At 45.1% G+C, this 24,539-nt stretch overlaps 1 protein-coding gene across 1 annotated transcript in view; it reads right to left on the bottom strand.

The window, feature by feature from the left end:
* LOC149864167 (complement factor H-like) overlaps positions 1–24,539 on the bottom strand; it is a 91,189-nt gene that overhangs the window by 21,826 nt on the left and 44,824 nt on the right. The window contains exon 9 of the mRNA XM_090049757.1: positions 19,213–19,389. Within this exon, the coding sequence (XP_089905883.1) occupies positions 19,213–19,389 (177 nt within the window). The remainder of the gene's footprint in view (positions 1–19,212; positions 19,390–24,539) is intronic.

Below are 24,539 nucleotides of genomic sequence, written 5' to 3'. Positions count from 1 at the left end.
GTTCCAGGCACAATCTGAACCTGAAGAAGTCCAAAGTAACCAAACAGACTCTTCCGGCAGGATTAGCCCACCTCACCAGGAAACTATCACTCAACAGCCGTCACCTGCCCCTGGGGCATGCCCACGCCCACTGAAGACATGGTGTCTGTCTTCTGAAATCTCAACTCCCTTCTCTTGTTTAAGGTCTGGTACCCAGTATGGTCCAGCCCCTTCTTTAAAATCTAAAAAGGCTCAGCTTATGCCTTTACGACAACTTCCAGGGCAAGGTCCAAATGGGGAAACTACAATCACAGTCCCTGTCCCCTGGATCCCAGGAAATCTCCTAAACCTTGTTAAACAATTTCCCAACATCAGAGAGGAGCCCCAGAAATTTAAAGATGAATTGGAAACTGTAATCCATTGTTATGATCCAATATGGGCAGATTTGAACCAATTAATGAAAAGTGTTCTGCCCTCTGAGGTCTGCAACCGCTTCATCGCACAGGCTACTTGGCCTACTCGAGACCCCGGAATTGGAGATCACTTAGCAGATGCCCGAAGACGCCTCCTTGAGGCTGTGCTTAAAATTTGCCCCAGGAAAACTGACTAGGTCAAAATACATAACTGTAAACAAAATAAAGGAGAATCCCCAGCAGACTACATGGAGCGCTTGAAACTAGTATTTGAAAGACATTCTGGTATTGAAAATGCAGCTGAAACTGCCCCAGAAGCAGTTGCTTTTGCTTTTGTCCACAGACTTCTTTCTAAAGTCCAGGAACAGTTGTGCACAATTGCTGTAGATTGGCAGACTAAGCCACTTGCAGAACTAGTCACCATTGCAAATCATTGTACAACCTGCCAGGAAAAGAAAAAGGAATCCACGGAAACTAAGCTAATGTCATTGCAATTACAGACTTTAGACAGGGGCAGAAGCCGAGGTTTCATCGAGGACAGTTCAGAGGCAGGGGATGTGGTCGTGGGATGGGACGTGGAGGATTTCGGTCCCAAAATAATGGCAGTTGTCATTATTGTGGCCAACCAGGACACTGGAAGGCTCAATGTCCTCACCAGCCTGGCCAGCCGGGGATGACGTTTAAACCTCCACCACCTCCTCTCACTCAATTCTCTGTCCTGAATCAGGGAGCCTCCTGTTAGGCCAGCCTGAGGAACAGTAACATCATCACAGCCCCGCTTCTCCCACTTAATCAAGATGATCCCTTTGTTTCCTGCGTGATAAATGGCATCTCTACAAAATGTTTAGTAGACACTGGTGCAAGCCGCTCTACTCTTCGAGCTGAAGAATTTCCCGCAACTCCCCACTCCTCTGCTGTTGTAAATGCTGTGGGAATTTCAAATCAAATAATTCCTCATCCTGTTTCCCAACCATTACATGTTTCTCTTGGTCCTGTTTCTGATCAACATGCCTTTCTCCTTAGTCCTTGTTCTCCTGTTAATTTGTTAGGCAGAGATTTGCTTTGTAAAATCAGCTGTACATCTATTGTTCTCCTAATGGTGTTAATTTAGATGTCCCTTGTGATAATGAGATAGCAGTACTTGCTGCTTTAGCTAGCTCACCTCCTGAACCTGAGTTCCCTGATCTTTCTGTGTTAAAAGAAGAACTCATAAAAGCTGTTCCTCTGTTTCTCTGGTCCCAGCATGCTAGTGAAGTAGGACAAATCCATACTGCCCAGCCTGTAAAAATTAGATTAAACCCAGCTAAGCCTTTACCCAAAGTTGCTCAATACCCTTTACATCCAGAAGCTGAAGAAGGGATATGCCCTGTTATAACTGCCCTTTTAAAGCAAGGTATCATTGTCCCAACTAAGAGCCCTTGTAATACACCTATTCTTCCTGTAAAAAAACCTGGGAAGAATACCTATCGCTTTGTACAAGACCTCCGTGCAGTAAATTCTGCAGTTTTACCTACTTTTCCTGTTGTACCAAATCCAGCTACTATCTTGGCCTGTATTCCCCCTAAAGCTTGTTATTTTACTGTTGTTGACTTGTGTTCTGCATTTTTTTCTACCCCTATACACCCTGATAGCCAGTTTCTCTTTGCATTTACCTATCAAGGACTTCAGTATACCTAGACGTGATTGGCCCAGGGTTATACTGAATCCCCTTCTCCTTTTTCTCAAATTCTGAAAAAGATCTAGATGACATAATAATAGATGACATTTAAATAAAATTCTGTGCTTATGCAATATTTTGATGATTTGCTCTTGGCATCTACCTCCTTAAAGCCTGTAAAAACAAAGAAGGCAGCACATCCCCCACATTTGTAAATTTACAATTAGATTTTATTCAAATGCAGAAATGTTGTTCTTATGAATATGTTCTTGTTATTGTATGTATGTTTAGAAGCCTACCCATGTGCAAAAGCTGACACCATAACTGTAAGCAAAAAGTTGCTCAGAGACTTTATTCCAAGGTTTGGTATTCCTTTATCCCTAAACTCTGATAGAGGAACTCATTTTACTGGACATTATCTAAATGAAAGAAGTCTGCAAAGTCCTGCAGATCCAACAGAACTTTCATTGCCCATACCATGCACAGGCCTCGGGTCAAGTAGAACGCCAAAATGGCATTCTGAAAAATAAACTGGCCAAAATTTGTGCTGAGACTCACCTAAAATGGCCAGATGCACTTCCCATAGCCCTTATGAGTATGAGATCTACTGCCAACCAAAAGACTGGGCTTAGCCCACATTAAATTCTAATGGGAAGACCCATGAGGCTCCCCACTTCGCCACCTGTTGCTTCCCACTTTTGCGATATACATTCATTTGATGATACCATTCTAGACTATTGTAAAGCACGAATGAAGTGTGTTAAGGCTTTTCATTCGCAGGTACAGGCAGCTCTCCCCAAAGAACCAGGTGAGCCATGCCATTCTATCCTGCCTGGAGATTGGGTCCATGTAAAAATCCATCAACGAAAGTCATCACTGGAACCTCACTGGAAAGGCCCATTCCAGGTACTCCTGACCACCAACACTGCAATAAAGTGTCAAGGACTCCAGACATGGATCCGTGCTTCACACAATAAGAAAACATCAGCCCCATTAGACCTAGAGTCTCCTCCATATCAATCTTGTAATCAACCTCCACAGACTGGTAGTGAGCCTAGCGGCTGCCAGCAGGAGAGCTCAAGGCCAGTAGTGAGCCAAGCGCCTACTGGCGAAGAGGATTTGCCACTACAGAGTGAAGAGGATGTGCCCCAACGACACCGCTATGCCCTTTGGGACAGGAAAAAGGCCTCTACCTAGTTCCTGGTTCCCGAGGTGGAGCTGGTTAGTTGTGATTTGGATAGTTCTCAGTATTTCTTTTTGGGCCATCTTATATGAACTTGACTCATCAGTTATAAGAAACTCTGTAAACCAAACTACACTTCTGTACCGACAAAGGAGATCACTTCATGAAAATGTGTTCTTGTCTTTAGTTAATCAAATTGGAATAGATTTAAATGTCTCTCGTTGTTGGATATGTAGTCATGTCCCTATCTATTCTACTGGAGGAATACCCATGATACCGGTACCCTTGAATGCAACTCAGATGTTAGCCCCTTACTATTCAAATTTTCATGGGAACGAAACCTGGCAGAATGTAAGTTGCAACCAGTCTGAATATGTACGATTAGCTTATTCCACCCCTGGAAAGTTCTGTTGGACCTGTAATGGATCTTGTGTTGCAGTAGGAGTCAGTAAGTATGAGGTAGAATTTAAAATAAATGGTGCTTGGTTTTTCTAATAATTCCTGGATATCTAACTACTCCCCTGCAGGTCAGTTTTCAGGCTATTATTCGCAATGGATTATGTCCCCACATTGTAATACAGGTAGATATACTGCATTAGCTGGTCACTATTTTGTATGTGGAGATAAGGCCTATAAAAATCTTCCCTCTGGTTGGAGAGGAACGTGCTACGTCTCTGCAGCGTATCCTGATTTTACTATGAGATCTCATTTACCTAAAGGGAGAATTCGCAATGTTCGTGGAATTACAGAAAATCAAAGATTTTGGGGTATAATGTTCCCCAGCTATGACACAGGCTTAGCTATGTCCGAGATAAAGAAAGTTGCAGCATCTCTGGAAAAGATTGCTAATACTACTGCTGATAGTTTTGATAAAATAAATACAGAAATGAAGGAAATAAGGCAAATGACATTGCAAAACCAACTTACATTAGATTATATACTAGCCAGCAAAGGAGGAGTCTGTGCTTTAATAGGTAAAGAATGCTGTACTTATATTCCCGATAATTCAAAAGAAATCCAGGATTTAAGTAAACATATTCAAAAGGAAGCAGCTAAATTGAATAAGTCAAATAACTGGAATTTGAATTCTTGGTTTAGCTCTATTTTTAGTTCCTTAGGCTCTACTGTCATTCATAGTTTGTTGATATTTTTTGTTGTTTTTATTGGAGTAAACCTAGTGTTTATGATAATACAATGTTGCATAAACCATGCTACTAAGCCAATGAAGAATAGACCATCAACCAGAAATGAGGTATATAATTTGTATGTTGAAATAGCAGAAAGTAAAGAGAAAGAAAAACTAGAAGTTGAAAGGCTAATGGCTATAAATATCTAACTTGTAGAAGAAAAAAAAAACTAGGGAATGTAGAAGTAATTGGCTTACTTGACTAGAAAAAAACAGAAAAAGACCAGACGTGCTGATACTGCTTAATTCAAACGTTCTGAGATAAGGAATCCGCATTCCTGCATTCCTTGGGATAGCCCTATGCATAGAGAATTGTTTAAGTAAACGTTCTGAGTTTCTGTGTAATTTACTATTGTTTTGTTTCTCCAAGGTGTATTTTTTATCTCTTTCTCTGTCTTTAGTATAAATACGCTTGTAAACTTAAAGAGTCTGAGAAATCCTTTGAAACAGACAAGGGTGATTCCCCTTTCTGTATGGAATTCTCCCTGTGATCACAGTATAGCCTTAAATAAAGAAAAGCTGGCGCTGTCAGTTCTGATTCAACCACAACACGAAGTTTGATTTCTTCCACAAACTGCTGGCTGATAATACATTGGCTAGGTTGGGTGGCCTCGGGGGGAATTTGATACTGGGGCCAATGTACTCTCTTCATGGGAGGCAGGGTTAATGGGATCATGCTACATCGAGTTACAGCCATTATAGCCATTTCTTTTGGTTCCTGGTGAGGCACTGCGCACCTAAACTGCCAATTTTCTCGCTCAAGGGCAAACTGCTGTCTTCTTAGTACATTAAGTCCCAGTAAGCTTGGTCCCCCTTTAAGTATTACTACTGCTGGAGTTACCTTAGAGCCATTAGGTAGCATGAAGGTTGCTTGGACCAGATGTCCTGGTCATCTAATGCCTCCAACCCCAATTACTTGATAAGGGGTTCTTTTCTCCCCCTTCCAATCCACGGAATCTAAAATACAAATCTGGGCACTCATGTCTAACAGCATATTGATTGACTTCTTACGTTTACTTAATTGAATTTGTATGGGTATCTGAATTAAGGGGCCAATATTAACTTCAGATACCGGTCCCCGGCCTGCTACTTCCCCCATTGTGGCCCCTTTCTTTGGGGGTCGGGCCAGCCCAACTTCCTAGGCCACATGATTGGGGGCAGTAAAGGCTGGCAGCCCTGCGTGTGCCTGAGAAAATGTTGACAGTTCTGCCCTCAGGGAAGAGAAACCCTCTGGTGACGCTGCCAGTGGTGCAGAAGGCTCTGCTTTTGGGTTTGCCCTTTTGCTACAGTGTTTAGCCCACAGCTCTCCAGGACGTTGGTGGGCAGTCTATCGATTTGCACCTTATTGAAACCAGCAGCTAACAAGTTTTTCTACATTCTTGCTCACAGAGCCTTGGGCTGGCCTTCCCCGGCTTTTCCCAACAATTCATGGGGGTCAGGGGATTTGTCTTTCACTGAGGCCACCAGCATGGTCTTGGTGGTTTTCATCTACTTGGCAAGCCCTAGCTTCTGCAAAATGGGTAAAAGCTGCACTAATCGTCAGATCGCATTTCTTACTGGGTGGTTCACTGCCTCTGGCTCCAAGGCCAACAGGGCTGAGGTGCACTCTGTTGGTGCTCGTCAACAAAACCTCCTCCACAACGGTGCTGTCATGATTTCTGCATCTGGTGTGCGACCAAACTGCTGAATGAACTATTTCAGTTAGTGCTAACTGATACAAGCAGCGGACAGCCTCCTCTAAATTGGCCCATGCCTGAGGGGCAGGGTTAAGCTCTTCTTCCGTATTACCATAACTAGCTGCAGTTGCCTGCAGCACAGAAGAAAATAAAGTAACATTTTTATTGCCTCCTGAAAACTGATTCAACTGGAGCTTGGGGTGCAGGACCAGTTGAGTGGCTTCTGCTCAAGTTACTGAAATTGCAGAGGCTCCTTCACTATACATTTGAACTATTACTGGCTCTCCCAACTTGGACTTATGCTGCTCCTGTATATCTCGAATCTCTGCATGCGTAAAGGAATGCAGCTCTGTTCAAGGACTCCCTTTTTGTGGCCCTGAATGAGTTACCACCATGGGGAAGGCCTGGCTAGGTTTCTCCTTCTGGGTGGGGACATACTAGGTTCGTCATCAATCTCCTCCCCTCCATCCGTCCCCTCCCCTTGATCTTCCCAGAGCCCAGCTTCTGGTTTCTCTCCATACAGACACTGTCGCACCTTCTCAAAGAGTGGCTCCACAGCCAGTGCTACCTGCACCCTCTTCTAGAGGGAAGCAGCCACGCATGCAATCATAATTTTTCCTTCCCCCTTTCCAATGTCTCCAAGCAACTCTGGGAAGCTTGTGTAGCCTCACATGCCACACTGTTGGAATCCCTCACATTCTCCAACTCCTTACTCAGCTGGGTGACCTTTTCCCAGAGCTGGGCATTCTCTTCAGCCTCTAACCACAGGCACGTGGCCAGCAGCCACGACAGGCACCCCTTCTTGGGTTTACTCTGAGCAGCAGCAGAAAACCTAGCCCAATGATCGGGTATGGTTCCCGGGTCACTCCAGGCAGGACGCAACCTATCCTTATCCCACCTGGGATTCTCCATCCCTGTCACTTCTTTAAGCAAAGCCACCAAGGGAGCCCACCCAACTCCCTCCATTCTGACCTTTCTCCCTGGACCAGAGCCTCTCAATCCTGCTCATGATGCCAATTTATGTCCCAGCCGCCAGCAGAAGGTTCAGGATTGAGAGTGTAGTCGGGAGTAAAAAGGTAAGAAAGGTTTATTGACTTAACAAACACACAACTATGTGTAATATAATAAGACAACGACAGACAATAACAATTTGCATCGGCAACTTATTGGCAGTTCCCTCTGATGCCTGATGTATGACAAGTTCCTCTTCTACAAAGCTCAGCAAAATCAGGTGTCCCCGATCAGCACTGTCCGAGGAGTACCAGGAAGGACCCTGGTATTCAGTCCTCGGGATCCTCAAGATCCACAGGCCCACTGAAACCAGGTCAGCAGCTAACTTTAAATCAGTAGCTTCTCTCACAGAGCTGCATCTCCCTTCTAATGATTTCCTGATGTGCTAGCCAATTTATAACTTCTAAACTATGCTAATAACATACAGCCATTCAGATTTCTCCCACTACAACTCTTTTTAAAACTGACCAATAGCAATACAAGCCTTTGCATTGTTCTTATAAACTTAATTTTAACTACATCACAAGGCCTAACTTACTACTTCTTCAAAGCTTTGCTAAATTTACTAAGCCTCACTACATACAAGGCCTCATTACTCTGTGACTTTAATTAAGCTCTTAGTGGCAACAAACAGCTTATAATACATAAACAAATGATAAAAAACACCTAGTCTAATCTTCACAGAAAGCACCTTAGACACAATTTTCAGCTGTCACACCAGACCATACAAGCTGATCCCCTTATGTGTCTTAAACTTAGCACGTCCCAATCTTTTTCCCTAGCTGTCCTAGTAGTAGTAGTAGTAGTAGTACTGGTAGTAGCCTCTTGATGAGCAGACCCCACAGTATTTCTGGGCTCCACAGGGATCCACAGGGATCTTTGGCTTAGGTAAAAGAAGTGCTGCTGCAGAACAAGTGGGGAAGGAGAAGTAGAGAAGGAAAAATATATCCAGTTTTCACCAGCTTGACTATAAAAGTTATTTATTGCTAAGTATATGAAATTTATAATGGTACTAGTAATAATAGACATGCAAGGGAAAAGAAACAAAAACAATTACAATATTACCCTGGTTTCATTGAGTATTTGGGGAAACCTAGCTCAAGCTTAACTAATACAATTCAGGTTCAGAAATCTATTCCTAGAGATAAAAAGAAAAAGAGAAAGAAAGAGAGAGTGAGAGCTGAGATCTCACCATTCCAATGCAGTTGGGTTATTTGCTGACAGGTAAAGTTCTTAGCATGATCATTGAAGGTTAAACAGATGACGGGAAGAGACGATCTGTTTCTTCCAGCTTCTCGAGAACAACAGTGGATGACGTCAGAGAGATTTCTTCCCTTGAAGTACACTGTTTGCTGTTTTTACAGATGTTTATACTCTCAGTTCAGCTTCTTCAAAGCATTCTTTTAATTGTATAAATAATTGTCTTTTCTATTAACAAGGGGTTATCTGGTTTGTAACATCTCAAGAAACTGATTAATAATCAAGAAAAACATAAGGTTAAGGAGTAACTAGACACTCAGAAGCCAGCTTGAAATTCTTATGGATAGCAGATACACTGGATGGGATACTCATTGTTTCTTCTCAGATGGCTTAGACATGCTTGCAGTGTCAAGGTTTTGTATTTTACCTGTTGTGAATAAGCCTCAGTTTAGCATGAGTGTTGGTGCACTTTGTGGGGATGACTTGCATCAGTCATCCTGGGAAACATATGACAGTATTTGTGGTCAGGGCTCCAATGGGCTGGACGCTGTGATGAACCCTTAACCATTGTTTAAATGTTGCCCGCTCTGACTTGATTTCTTGCCTCAGCATTCCCTAACCCAGCAACCAAGTTTTAGTCAATCAAGTTTAAATAGGCTTCCCATACTGGGACTGGGAATGTATGGCCCATGATGCCTAGTAAATTTTTCTTCTGCTTAGTTCTGGTTAGATGTGGTATGTGTGTGTGGGGGGGTGGTATTGGAAATAGAAAGAGTCCATTGTAAGTTGAGAAAACTGGGTGCCAGGCCTCCCTCAGGAAGACAGAGCTGACAGGTAACACCACCACTATAGGGGTTTGCAAACCTAGTGCCTTTAAGCATCCCAGGCCTTCCTGGGTTTGGGTTTCTGTACCTCAAACAACCATCAACCCCTCTTGGGCTTAGGCCTGCATTCTCTATCCATCCTCAGGGCTCTGTCTCCTTTAGGCCTGTTTTCTCTACCCCTTCTGGGCTCATTACCTCCAACAGATTCTGGGCTATTGTCCCCCGGCTCAGCTTGTTTGCATCCCTCCTGGGTTATGGGTCCCTGGCCCTTTTTCTAACCTCTCATGGGCTACAAGTTGCTGGCCCTGGTTCTCGCCTTCCTGATCCTGATTCTTGTCCCTCATGGCTATGGTACTCTGACGCTGGTTCTCACTCTTCAAGGGCTATGGGTCCCTGCCCCTGGCTCTTGCCCATCATGGCTGTGGCCCTACTTCTTGGCTTTTGCCCCTATTCCTCTGGCTTGGCCCCTGGTCCCGCTCCTAGTCCAGTTGAGATCTTCACCGCCCCTACTGTTTCAATCCCTAAACCACCAAATTTGTCTACCCCAGCTCAGGTGTTAGACAGGAACCTTGCTGCAGCCTTTCTGCTCAGGAACGCCTCTCTCCATCCCAGTCTGAAAGTCCAGAAGTCAAAATTTTAGTGTCTGGAACTGTTACCAGCCTTGGCCATTTTCAAGAGGTCTAGACTAAGCTGCAGAAGTGCTGCTAAGCAGAAGGCCCAAAGCCTGTTTCTGAGTAACCCCAGTGTGAACCTTTGTAGATCTGACAACTAATTTGGTCAGCAAGTAAAGAAAACCATCAAATACAATTAAACAAATCACAAGGCCTAAAACCAGATAAGACAAGACCATGAAATTATCCTTATATGCTATATGTACTAGATGTTATTTTGCTATCAGAGATTTATTTTTGTTAAAATGCTTAGATAATTTGTAAAAACAAAAACAGCCTATCAGAGAAAGTAAAGTAAAGAAGAAACAGAAACAGCATTCCACAATGTGGAAGGAAAGGAGATAAGAAACCCTCCATCTTTCCCAAGGATATAAATACCAAATACTTGACACCTTCCAAGTCCACAAAAGATCTGGTTCAGTCAACTTCCAAAAGTTTCAGTGAAACAAATTTTAATAAAACCAATCAAAGGTAATTTATTAGAATATTAAAACCAGCCATCTATAAATATTGGACGTAGGCTAGACAGAAATTTGAAGAACAACAAATTCAGGAAGACCTACTGCCAATCTGTATGCTACCCGCCTCCCACCTCTTGAGTCTCCCCGGCTGATGTAGGTGAGAATCTATGTTGTGCTGTTGTGGGTAGCCACATAGACTTTGGGATAAATGTTTGTTTTCATGTTTTAAGTTGCAAGGAAATAAAAATTTTGGCTGTAGACCTGTTTCTGCTTCTTTTATCCATAGCCTACCCACAAGTATAGCTGTAATCTAGATAGGAAAACTGTCTTTTAGCATCACTACTGTGATATTAAAGGGTCTTACTCTAGACCTATGAACTGGTGAAGCTTTTCCCCATACAATGGTTAGACTACTGGTGGGCATTCCTGGAGCCAAAGCATTCTCCTGCCCCTTCTGTCATCTATTTCTTTGCTGGCAGAGTATTTCCTGTGGGAATCCTGTCAGCATAATTTAGAGCAGAGACACTGAAACCTTTTCCTTCCCTTTTCCCCACTCACACATTCTATTGCCCTTTAAATTTTCAATCTGTGGAGGACTTTCACATAAGAACAAAATCCCACATATGGTTACCTGGTTAAAAAAAAGGAAGCTTTTATCTTTTATAAAGATATAAGACCTAATTCTATCCAATGACAGTTGTTCTTCTTTGAACTTGACAAAAAAGATAGTAGAGGGTTAATGCATACAAACTATAATGATATTTTAAATTATTTTACTCTGGGCACATCTACAAATCTACTTAAATGTGAATATATTTAATGCACTGTAGCAGGGCACTAAGGTGCCTGCCCCTTTAAGGGCAGAATCTGCCTAGAGAGGGCCATAGGAGCCAGGCAGAAACCTCACTGATGCAGGTTACTATGGCAGCAGCCTAACAAGGGAATTAGTCTGCACTTGCACCCAGTCAGCTGACCAGAAGAAGGCAGGGCCCTGGGCCCATATAAGCCCCAGAGCTGGGACTGAAGGCAGTTCAGGCAACTGCCAGGGGGAGTGGAGTTCATGCAGAAAACCTCCACAGAGATACCCGAGTGCCTGTGCTATGCTGGTGAGACTAATAAAGTTTAGAAGCTCCTAAAGTATCCGGGGCTAGGAGGCACGCACTGTTGAGGGAGAAACTGGCCCTCTTGAAGGGCCAGAGTGTAACCTCCAGTATTATGGTTGCCGTTATGTTATAGCCCAGGGCCTCATACTTACATTGTTGCTTTTAATCCAGTGGACTGAGGTGAGACTATTGGGGGGAAGAGGCCTCATTGGGGCACACTATTGTGCAGAGCCCCATCACCAGATGATGCAGTGACAGCAGGTGAGACCCCAGTGCCACACAATTTACTAGGGTTCACCAGGACCATGACTGCATAGCACCTTATCTACCATCTATTATCTTAACCATCAAGGCATGGCAGAAGAATGGAAGGCAAACATGGGGCAAAGCTAGCAAGGTCACAGGGCCCTAGGGGCATCATGGCCATCCCTAGGGAACCCTCCCCATGACATGAGCATTAAGCGATTTTTAGCAAGTGTCTACACATGCAGGGATGGGACTTCAGCCCTACCATGTACCCCTGTGGCCACCAGGGAAGTTCCAACCTCCAGCCACATGACTGCCAGCACTTAGCAGCCATGTTGAAGCCAGACCCTGCTGCCAGTGCTTGGCAGCCATCTTTAAAACAGAACCATGCACTGTGACCTCTGGGCAGACACTTCCTGTGGTGAGAGAAGCAGAGTGGCATGGACACAGACAGCACATGGCAGCTCTGCTTCTGCCCCAGCTCTGCTCCTGGCCCCCAGGAACAGGGTCCTCTGATCTTCCTGACCACTGCAGTCATCCTGATGGTCCACCACCACCACCAGTGTCTGGCTTATGGCCACCTTGCTCCTCTGGACTTCCCCACCCACAGCAACCACCAAAACAGGGCCCCCACCATTGCACAGCTGCTGCCACCAGCCATGACAACCAGCAGCTCCAGGATACCACCTTTAAGGCATCCATAGCCCTTCTTCCCCTCCAGCCCCACTGCCTCTGGCCCCAACGTGCCAGCCAGAACCGGTGGCAGCTCATCGTAAAGTGTGACTGGAATGATGAGCAGTGGCTCAATGCCTTCAGAATGACCCCAAGCACCTTTGACCTGCTGCACCAGCTCTCACCCCACCTGGAGCGCCAGGACACTGAGATGTGTCAGGTCCTCCCTGCTGACACATAGATTCATAGATTCATAGATGCTAGCGTCGGAAGGGACCTCAATAGATCATCGAGTCTGACCCCCTGCATAAGCAGGAAAGAGTGCTGGGCCTACATTACCCCAGCTAGATACACATCTAACCTTCGCTTGAAGACCCCCAGGGTAGGGGAGAGCACCACCTCCCTTGGGAGCCCGTTCCAGACCTTGGCCACTCGAACTGTGAAGAAGTTCCTCCTAATATCCAATCTAAATCTGCTCTCTTCTAGCTTGTGGCCATTATTTCTTGTAACCCCCGGGGGGGCCTTGGTGAATAAATACTCACCAATTCCCTTCTGTGCCCCCCGATGAACTTATAGGCAGCCACCAGGTCGCCTCTCAACCTTCTCTTGCGGAGGCTGAAAAGGTCCAGTTTCTCTAGTCTCTCCTCGTAGGGCTTGGCCTGCAGGCCCTTAACCATACGAGTGGCCCTTCTCTGGACCCTCTCCAGGTTATCCGCATCCTTCGTGAAGTGCGGCGCCCAGAATTGCACGCAGTACTCCAGCTGCAGTCTGACCAGCGCCCGATAGAGGGGAAGTATCACCTCCTTGGACCTATTTGTCATGCATCTGCTGATGCACGATAAAGTGCCATTGGCTTTTCTGATGGTTTCGTCACACTGCCGACTCATGTTCATCTTGGAGTCCACTAGGACTCCAAGATCCCTTTCCACTTCCGTGCCACCCAGCAGATCATTTCCTAGGCTGTAGGTGTGCTGGACATTTTTCCTCCCTAGATGCAGCGCTTTGCATTTCTCCTTGTTGAACTGCATTCTGTTGTTTTCTGCCCACTTGTCTAACCTGTCCAGGTCTGCTTGCAGCCGCTCCCTGCCCTCCGGCGTGTCCACTTCGCCCCATAGCTTAGTGTCATCTGCAAACTTGGACAGAGTACATTTCACTCCCTCGTCCTAGTCGCTGATGAAGACATTAAAGAGTATCGGTCCAAGGACCGAGCCCTGCGGGACCGCACTGCCCACACCCTTCCAGGTCGAAACCGACCCATCCACCACGACTCTCTGGGTGCGACCCTCCAGCCAATTCTCCACCCACCGGACTGTGCAGTCATCCAAGTCACAGCCCCTTAACTTGTTCACCAGTATGGGGTGGGATACCGTATCAAAGGCCTTCCTGAAGTCCAAGTATACGACATCCACCCCTCCTCCTGTGTCGAGGCGTTTTGTGACCTGGTCATAAAAAGAGACTAGATTGGTCAGGCACGATCTGCCTGCCACGAACCCATGCTGGTTTCCCCTCAGCATAATTTGTCCTGCTGGGCTCTCACAAATGTGAGCCTTGATAATTTTTTCAAAGACTTTGCTAAGGATGGAGGTGAGACTAACTGGCCTATAGTTGCCCGGGTCCTCCTTCCTCCCCTTCTTGAAAATGGGAACCACGTTGGCCCTTTTCCAGTCCTCCGGGACTTGACCCATGCACCACGAGCGTTCAAATATTCCCGCCAGTGGCTCTGCAATGATGTCAGCCAGTGCCTTCAGTACCCTCGGATGGAGCTCATCCGGGCCTGCCGACTTAAAGGCATCCAGTTCTTCCAAGTGACCCTGCACCACCTCAGGGTCCACGCATGGAAGTCTGGTGCCTTGCTGCTGCCTCCCTACACTCCCAGTGAGAGACTTGTCATGCCTCTCGCTTAGGAACACTGAGGCAAAGAACTCGTTGAGGAGTTCAGCCTTGTCCCCTCTGTCCGTCACCAGTTGTTTCTGCCCATTTAGCAGAGGTCCTATTCCTCCCTGGGCCTTCCTTTTACTCCCTATATATCTAAAAAACAATTTCTTATTGTCTTTTACTTGGGTTGCCATCCTCAGCTCCATGGTAGCTTTGGCCTATCTAACTGCCTCCCTACAAGCATGAGCAGAAGAGATATATTCCTCTTTGGTGATCTCTCCCTGTTTCCACTTTTTATGTGCTCTCCTTTTGGGCCTTAGTCTGCCCTGGATTTCTCTGGTCAGCCAGGGAAGCCTCCTGGCCCCTTTCCCTCTTTTACCTCTCACGGGGATCGTCTCGCTTTGTGCTCGAAGGATAGTTTCCTTAAGGCACAGCCACCCTTCTTGGGCTCCCATCATTTCAAAACTACTACTCTGCAGTGCGTCCTTCACTAATCGCCTGAGTTCACTGAAATCAGCTTTCCTAAAGTCCAGCATGTTCACCCTACTAGTTACCTTACCCACTCAACGCCTTATGTTGAATTGTATTTTTAGGTGATCACTGTCCCCCAGATGGCTACTGATCTGTAGGTCCCCTACTATGTCATCCCCCGTTGCCAATACCAGATCCAGTAAGGCATTCCCCCTAGTGGGACCATGTACCTCCTGCGTCAGGTGGAGGTCCTGTACACAGGTTAGAAACCTGCGTGAGCGGTGGGACTTTGCTGTCTGTGTCTCCCAACAGATGTCCGGGTAGTTTAGGTCCCCCATGACCACCGCCTCTTTAGCTTTTATGGTCTCCGAGAGTTGCCTGACATTGCCTGACATTGATTCTGGTCTAGTTAGCCACAACAAGCAGCCTGTGGTACATGGGAAATCTGTTTAGGGATAGCAAAGCCACTGCTGGGGATGCTGTCCTGAATGTGTATGGCCCCCCAGGACATGCTGGTGGATATGGTCCTCCATGACTCCTGGGTGGTGGTTGCAGGGTTCTGGGCAATGGACTTCCCCCAGTGCATTGGGCCCCTGGATAGGACGTATATCCCTGTCATCTACTCACCCCACTCAGGCCGCTGCTACTATAGCTGCAAGGGCTTCCATTCAGTGGTCCTCCAGCTGCTTGTTGACCACCAAGGCACTTTCACACACATCAGTACCATCTGGGCAGGCAGCAGAAATGACACTTGTGTTTCCCACAACTTGGCAGTGGGCACACTCATGGACAGCGAGAGCTTTGTGCCAGGAGTAGAGGACATGCAGCTGGGCCGTGTTGTCATTCCACCCCTTCTCATCAGGAACCAGGCTACCCAGTACTCCTGTAGCTCATGAGGCCCTATGGCAGGCACCTAGACCTCAGCCAGGCCCATTTCAATTAATGCCTTAGGAGAACCTATGCGTTTATTAAGTGCACCTTCAGCTGCCTCAAAGGCTGCTGGTGGTCCCACATGACCCCCCTCAAGGTGGCTGAGAGAAACCTCCCCCAATCCATCATCACAGCATAGTGGGGGACCTGGGGTGGGGGCTGGGCAAAGGGCTTCTGTGGGCAGGAAGCACCAGAGGAGATCCTCCCAGGCCCAGGCAGGGACCTACTGTGGGGCAGTGGTTGGGACTAGAGACCCTGCAGAGACCCTGGACAGGGCCAGGCAGTGGGGGGCATAGAGTCTGGCTTTTATAACCTGCAGGTAGGTGTTGCCACAGAGCAACCCAGATTGGGGCAGGAGAGACACCCAGCCATGAGCCCTGGGACTGGGCTCAGGGCAACGCCCTAGTGGCTAGACAGACCAAGTTAGTGCGGGGTCACATCTACATGTGTTAATGCACTTTAACTAATTGCATGTGCAGGTAATAAATTAGGTGTCATTAGCCTAAATTTGCCATAATTAATACACATTACAGGTATACACATGTAGAGACATGCCTATAATGCACACTGAATTAGGCTAATGCGCACTAACACATCTCATGTAGATGCACCCTCTGTGAAAAGAAAATCTGAAGTCATCTCAAAAAATACAAGATTGCTCTACACAATGTTAACATGGATTTTTGACATGCCTTTTGCTATTTTACCTTAATTTTCAAGCCTACAGAAAGTTTAGTCTATCCTACCAGTTCAGAAAGTCATCAAACAACAATACTTCAAGAACGGAATCCTTACCTTGATGGCACTGGGGGTAAGAAATATCGCCCGAATAGCACTGCACAGTAAAATCAGAAGTAGACAATGGGGCAGGAGGTGCATACCCCAGTTTGCACTTAAACTTAACAAAATCATCATGGGGGATGGATTATTTTCTTTTTCACATCTCCATTCTCTGTCATGGCTTCCCATTTCTGTCACACTGACAGCACGTGGCTCTAGAATGAGGAAAAACAGGAATGTTTGATGTCCATTTTCTAATCACGCTCAGAGAGCACATATAATATAATGAGAAGATGTCACATTACAAATTATTACATTCCCCTTCTATTCAAATTCAAGTGGTGCAGTCATAGCATAGATGAAACCAGAGGTCTATTCGAAGAAACTAAACAAAAATGAGGGATGAGAAAAAACATTTAAAAATAAAAGTATTATAGGGCATAAAATATTTAAAACCTGGTCTAAGAGGTTATACATTTTCTTCATGCCTGTGCTACTATTTTGCATCCTAGGTATTCAAGAACTACAATGATGAGTGCAGCAAAAGAATCTGAATAGTCCCTGAGCCCTGTACCAGTTGCATTCTTCTTCACTCCTGAGCACACATCTATACACCTGTTAGGTCTCTGTTCTGAGAGCCTATGTGAAAGTGAGATGGTACAGAGGTACATGGATATGTACTAAACATCAAGAGCAAACACTGAACAATATATCGCCTGTTTTTTTCCAATAATTACAAGTTCATTTTTCAGTTGTCCATAGACAAAATGTCTGGTGGGAATCTGGCCATTGCCATTCTAGGAAAAAGTCAATGTCCATCCAGTCTACTATTGTACACCTGGCAGTGGGCTGACAACAGATGGTTCCTGTGAATTGCTAAAAACCCATGTCACTATTATTAAATGGGTTAAAACAAGATTTCATAGTCTTTCAAAATCCTTGTGGTTATCCCTTAGAGTTCTGGATATTCTTCTTATATATAAACAAGCCTACTTCTTTTTTTTAAATCTTAGTAACTTCTTACCTCAAGAGAATGTAAAATAGTCAGATTTTTCATAATCAAATCACTCTATGTTACTCCTTTTTTAGCAATATTTGGACCCAGGAAAGGTAAAATGGGTGCCTTTATGTATATCTACCATTTGTTAGGAAAAGTTGCCTTGAAAAGCAAGCCATTCTGGTCATAGAAGGCATCTTACCCACACAGACTGGTGGTTTTCTTCAGTTTCCATTGTTACAGAAAGATGCATTTTGTCCTTCCAGTGTGTAAAAATGTTGGCATTTGTATTCCACAGAGGACCCAAAGACATTCTCTTTCTGGGAAAAAGTAGTTATATCTCCATTATCAATAGTAAGTAGACATCCACACTTCTTCCCAAGTTCTACACACAACCAATAGAAACAAAAAAGACATTGAAAGTACAAGGTGAAACTTTATGGAAGCCCCATCCCAATGGCAGAGTGTGGGACTGTCAACACTGCTTCCATGAGCAGGGATTATTCATGAGGAGAGCTGAAGGATTTGGGCAATTATTTATATAGTAGTTTAGAAATAAGGACAATCGGTATATTTAGTACATTATGTTGGTTATTTATGATCATCACTACATTTATCAGATTAAACCCTGCCCTCAGTGAAGACAATGATCCCACCCCAGTGGGACCAGGGTGACACCGATTTACCTTCATGATAAAAAGCTGTTCATATTTAATGTGGAGTATTCTTAATATTCAGTATATCCAGCAGCAGGGAAAGTGTTCAGGACCTTGGAGAATGGATGTTTTCCTGAAGGAGATTATTGCTGTTTTAACCTTTATCTTCAAACCAGAGAGAAAAACTAATCCCCTTCTTGTCCTACATTACCTCACATTTTCTCCCCAGTCTATTATCACCCACAGTTCTTTATTTTCCCCTTTAAGGCCCACTATAACTCACATTTTACTTTATTTCAAATGACACTTTTGTACATCATTTCACTCCAGAGAAACTCTTTGTGATGGATCATACTTACATAGGATACACAGTGGAAAATGGATATTTCTATCAACACATGTCCTGACAGAAGGAACAGTGAAGTTATAGCCTTTACTGCAGGAAAACTCCATGGTTTGAGCACTCAGAAGTATAAGAGTACATCTTCAGTTATGGCGTATAAACAGATTATTGTCCTCCAGCTCCTGCTTAGTGATAGTGTATGGAGCTAAAGGAAATCAGGAAAAACTTAAATATGCTATTTCCAATCAGTCAGTTCCAGACATGCACAAGCCTGATCCATTTTTTCCCACCACAATTTAAAATAGTATCTCATGCAACAAGCGGATATGGATAGGTAAGATGAGAAGTAAGTTTGTTGCTAACTCAACACTTGGGAGTGACAAAGAAACCTCAGTGATTCCATGCAGAGCTTGAGACGGTAATGACTGTAGTATTTCTATTGTCTTCCGTCATCCCTGGGAGGGAAGACATCAGGCATTCCTCAACATCTGATGTCCTAAGTCATGCCATTAGATACAGTGGAGCAAATTCAGGAGGGACTTTGTGGAGAGATTTAAAGAGACAAGCAATTCTAGGTACAGGGAAGGAAGGTTGTGCCAACATCATCCAAGATGAAGAAAACATTGTACCCCTGGGGAGAATGTGCTGTAAAATCCAGTGGTGGCAAATTAGAGAATCGCCCAATTTCCTCTTTGTCAAATATTTCCATCAAATGCCCCAGTGCAGCTCACAGAAGTAACCAGAAGGATGGCACCACTTTCATCCCATGTAGGCCTAACAAATTCTTGGCTATGGAGCCAATTGCCTATGATTAAATATTGAGGACTACAGATTCCCAAAAACCTAACCCACCCACAAGCAGAATACTTGCTAATTACCTAGGCATTCTGGCATTTGGGTCCAACTTCCTCCATTACATGTTATCCATTCAGATCCAGCCAGCATGTACCCAGGGTAGCAGCGGTACTGCACTCTGTCACTTTCCACATATTCTGATTTTTCACCACTGAGAATGTCACCAAAATCCACTTCAGGGGGCTGTTCACACACCAGCACTATACAAACAGGACACATACAGAGTGGGTGATCCTAGGTGTAGTCAAGACATTAACACCAGAAGAAATACTCCAGCTTGTTCTGTCAGGTTGTGTTACACTGATTTGGTAGTTTCTGTTATGTACAAATATTTTCCAGGATACTCAAACTTACGCCTTCTCTTTTGTTCTCAGCAAACCTGCAGCTGTTGGTAGAGAGGATAGGGGAAAGGGCACAGGTTGCAGGAGGAAGGAGCCTGGAGCACACACCAGGAGGTCACTCTCTGTGGGTAAGGCTTCAACGCTTGTTGGAATTGCAGTCCCTCTTCAATGTGAAGCCAGTTGGATTTTGTAAGTGAAGTTAGGATACTCAGATTGTGATACCAGAAAACAAACCTTTCAGTTAAAAAATTCTCTCTTCCACAAGCAGGTTGCCCTTGTGTCTTTTGTAATTAAAAAAACTATTCCATCTCAGTGGCATTACCAGTTTGTAGCTAGACCAGACTAACTGTGACACATCCAGGCTGTTCACAGGAATTAACTCCGTGAAAATGGCAGAGTGGAGAGGAGTAGACTGCTAAGTAGAGAGGATGGTAAAGGTCAGGTAACAATCAGAAGATGGTCCAAACACTAAACTCTTCACTAGATGTTAGCCAACCTGCCCCTCCCTTCGTAAACTATTTTTCTAAACTGAGGTTTGCCACATAAGCCTTCCTCATTCCCTTTTGACTCTGAGATACACTGTCTCTCTCTGACTGTTCCTTCAGATTTCTGCTTAACCAATCTGGAGGTTACCCCCATTCCACCTGAACATCCTGTCTTGTCAAAACTTCCCATTTTTCCCCATTTTCCCTTTTCAACGGCTGTAGCAGAGAAGAGAAAGGATTGTCCAGTGAAAACTCTCATCATATAAGCAAAAGTGTTTATCAGATATCGATTAGGATGTAACTGACCACACGGACATCAAGAATTTTGATTAATCACATTTTGTTTTGGTTTGCCTTGGCTTGACATTTTGAGATTCCTATTACATACACAGCCTGTCAACATTGTTAACATTTACTTATTTTATCAGGCTTTGCTTCTTTCTTCATGCCCTTCTGGGGTGTCTGAGTACTACTTTGGAACGAATCGTTACTGTTGTGTAGAGTCCCAAAAAGCCACAGGGCATGGACACTTACAAAAACAAAAGTTACCCCCCATTCAGGACTCGATAGTTTATGGGATAGGTGCTGACACCCACAAGAATGGACAGGAGAAGTCTGCAGCATGCAAATCCAAGGGCAGGCATGTCTGCTCGACTCCTGCACTAAGCAGCACTGGGCTGGAGCACAGTTCTCCAATTTACCAAGATCCTTTTGAATTTTAATGCTAAACTCCTAAGTCTTTGCAACCTCTCTCAGGTTTATGTTGTCTGCAGACTTCATCAGAAAACTTTCTGCTCCTGATTCCAAGCCATTTGTAAAATTGTTAAAGGCACTGGACCCAGAACAGGGTGAGAAATTGCTAGAAACCTCCTGCCATTACAACATCAACTGATTTAAAGCTACTCATTGCTTGCAGTTTTTCAACTAATTATATTTCCATATAACAGTAATTCTATGTAACTCATATGTCTCCATTTTACTTAAGGAAATATGTCACCATCCTGGGCCAAAGGCCTTATTAAATATTAGACTTTGCACAACACATTCCCTTCATCCACTGATATAGTTAACCCTCTCAAAGATAGCTTCATTCATTCTGAAGAAAAAAAAGAATCCATGCAGTTTAGAGGCTTCCTAAAATATTGAAAAAGGGCAACGTGTGAACATTACAAATAATTGGTCAGTGAATACAAAAATAATAGAAAAATATGTATAAAGATCTCTGAATGGCTTTAACACCACAAAGAACATTTCCCTCCATGAATAACTGACAAATGGAATTTCAAGACAGCTACCAAACACATAATTGTTTGTTTCAAAAAGCATTAAAAATATATGGAACTACAATCCACCAAAAGTGACTTTATGCTTACTGAGCAGTTCAACAAGTTTAATATTAAAAGCAAATGATATATGTGAAATAGAGTTTATAGTGTGATTCTAGGCCAGGGGCAGGCAATTATTTCAGGCGGAGGGCCGCTTACCCAGTTTTGGCAAGCTGTTGAGGGCTTCATGGGTAGCCCTGCCTCTTGACAGGTGCCCTGCCCCTTGGTCACCATCTTGGGACCAATGTCCCAGGGCCAGTACCGGTGGGGTCCAGAGCAGGGCACAGGCTGGCAGGGGTCTGTGGAGCAGCTGGGCTGCACTAGCAGGGAGAGGTGAGAGCTGGCCCGGCTCCATAGAGCCCCTGCAAGCTACGACCCTATACCCTTGCCACCCTGCTGGCAATGACCTTGGGACACCGGTGCAGGCCCTGTGCTCCTGTGCCCTCTCACTCCCGGTGCCCCACCAGCTCTGAGGTACAGGCAAGGGGCAGCACACAGCCCCAATCCCCTGCTCACTGGCAGGCAACGAGCTGGTATGGAGAGTGGGGAAAAGCAATCCCACCCCTGCAGAAGGTGTTCCCTTCTGCAGCCACTTGCAGCCAGCACAGGGCTGTCCTGAGCAGGCACAGAGCCCTATGTGGGTTGCAAGTGGCTGCAGTGTGAGGTACCGGCCACGGGTCAGGCAAGAGGCCTCTTTTGCCCTGCACTCAGCACCAGCATGTAATCTGCCACAGCCCCCACAGTAAGGCACATGGAAACGGAGGGCAGGCAAACCAAGGCAGGCAAACCAGCTGGGCAGAATGACTGGGTGGGAGTTACCATTTTGCCTGAGCTAAAATCGGGTATGCCTAAACCCTACATCTATGGGTCCAATCCAATTCAGCCTAACAGGCACCTCCACTGAGACATGACATTCCCTAAAATTTTTAAAAAGTACTTGGACAGATGACGCAAAGACGACAGGGCTAGGGTGTAGAATGGACAAACCTGAGATATATCTACATTCTGAGGGCTGCTGCCACCTTAAGGACAGGAACCCATCTCCCTGGTGTGGACAAAGCTTTGCTGGCAACAATTTTTTTGCTGATCTTGTCCCCAGTGGTTTTTCTCTATTTTATTCAATGAATATTTCATGCAAAATACAGAAACACAATTAGGAATGGGAGGAGGGCCAAGAACACAGAAGTCTGGGCACCGTTGCATCCAGGTTGGTGTTCCACTCACTGAGACACAAAACTAGGTTCATTCTGGCTTTCTCTCTTTCTGGCCATCTTGGCTGCCCAGTGGTCCAACTTCAACAGAAGACTGCTCTTTACCTTACCCAGCACCATGCAGGGAAGGAGATGTGGATTCAAATACCTTCTGGGTCTCCACTGCTTCGGCAAATGCCCTAACAATGAGACTATTTGGCCAAAAGGTGAAATGTTCTTTTTCCTCATGTGTCAAGAAGCCACTAGTCATAGTTCTGCTGCCAGTAAATGTTTCAAAAACGTACATTGCATTACATGCTTTCCTGGATGGAATAAGATCATAGCAAAGCTTCTGTGGATAGAAGCAATCTATTCTAAGCAGGCTCAAAAGAAAATGTCAAGTTACACAGGGGAAGTATGATGCACAATTCAGACAAATGGCTTCAAATGCCATCAAGACTCCTAATTTTAACCATATGCTACTTACCTGCCTAAAAGGGCAGCTGGACCCTAGTCTACGTGTCTGACTCCTGGCTACCAGGGAAGCACACCTCTTGCAATCCTCTGCTATTTAAGTGCCTAATGTATGGGCATCATCACATGCAAGTCTCTTTTTGTGGTTTATATCCTAAGTGACTTGGCCAAACTCACCTAGGAAAGCTATTGAAGGTGGAGTAGTTGAATATACTTTTCCCAAGTTTTCAGCTAATACCCAAACCAGTAAATCATGGTGGATGGAGATTCAGTGGCTGAGAATCCTGTGTTCAGTGGCTGAGATTCAGTGGCTGAAATTGTGTTCATCTGCTTTCATTTGCAGATGTGAAGATTATGATAAATTCATGTTCCTCACAGCACTGCTCTAATATCCACTTTGTTGCATGAAGTGGAGGATAGGAACACACCATTTATTCACACAGTCCCAGAGCCATGCAACTCACTGCTGTTCAAAGGCTCTGCACTTAGCAGTTTTTTATCAAGTTTTTTTTTTTTTAATCCTAAAGTTCCTTCAGATTTTATTTTAGGCCTGGGACCATCAATGGAAAGAGAATAAAATGAGACATTTCTAAAAGGTACTAAATGAGATACAAGCATTATTAATGTTTAAAAAGCAAAAATAAGTGAGTTTTTGTGACTTATAAAATTTAACAAGAAATATCAATATTTTCTGATCAAAATTTGGTAGATCAGTGGATATGTTGTAGGCCGTGTGGGCTAAAACATTTGGAAAAACTGTGAATAGCTGCCAGTATAGTCGTGTATGGTTCGGTAGATGGTAATGCTCAGCTGCACATGTGCAACATTTTTTTTTTTAGTGTGGAAATTACATTACAAGTATCACAAATTGGAAGTTACTGGTAAGATGTCAAGTATTTTCTCTTTTGGGTCAGATAGCAAAGAGTGCTACAACCCTGCCCCCAGCCCTGCTCATGCCCCTTGTTCCCACCCAAAGCCCCTGCCCCGCACATCAGGCTCCATGGCTATCAGCAGCTACCCAGAACCTGAGCCAGCTGCAGCTGGGAGGCTGTTGTCTCCCAGCCCGGGGAAGCAGCAGGTGCCAGTGATGCTCCCTGCTGTGCTGCCCTCCCTACCACTTCTTCAGAGCAATGTGTGGAACCCAGCATGGCACAGTGAGAGGAACAGAAAGCTGTCTGCCACTCCAGGCTCCCCACTGCCCTGGCCACTCTTCCCCTGCAGGTAGGGGCAGCAGTAAGGGGCACAACCCTGCATGCTGCCCATGCTGCTCCCATGCACACAGGGGAAGTGTGACCCAGGCAGCGTGGAGCAGCAGGCAGCTTTCCTGTGTGGCCCCCTGTGTGCTGCCACTCTGGATCACACACGCTGTGCTGCGGAAGGGTCCAGGGGAGGGCAGCAGGGCTGGAAGCACAGTGTGCCCGGCCTGCTTGCAGCCTCCCAGCCACCTGCTGGGAGCAGCTGGGGCTTCTGCCTGGCAGCAGTGCCAAGGAAAATGGCCTTGCATGCCATGCTCGGCACACATGCCGGGGGTTGCT

The sequence above is a fragment of the Crocodylus siamensis genome, chromosome 5, assembly GCF_052110815.1.
Source record: "Crocodylus siamensis isolate JL-2025a chromosome 5, ASM5211081v1, whole genome shotgun sequence".
Classification (NCBI taxonomy): Eukaryota; Metazoa; Chordata; order Crocodylia; family Crocodylidae; genus Crocodylus; species Crocodylus siamensis.
The sequence above is the reverse complement of the archived record's forward strand: the minus strand, read 5'-3'. Positions and strand labels throughout refer to the sequence as shown.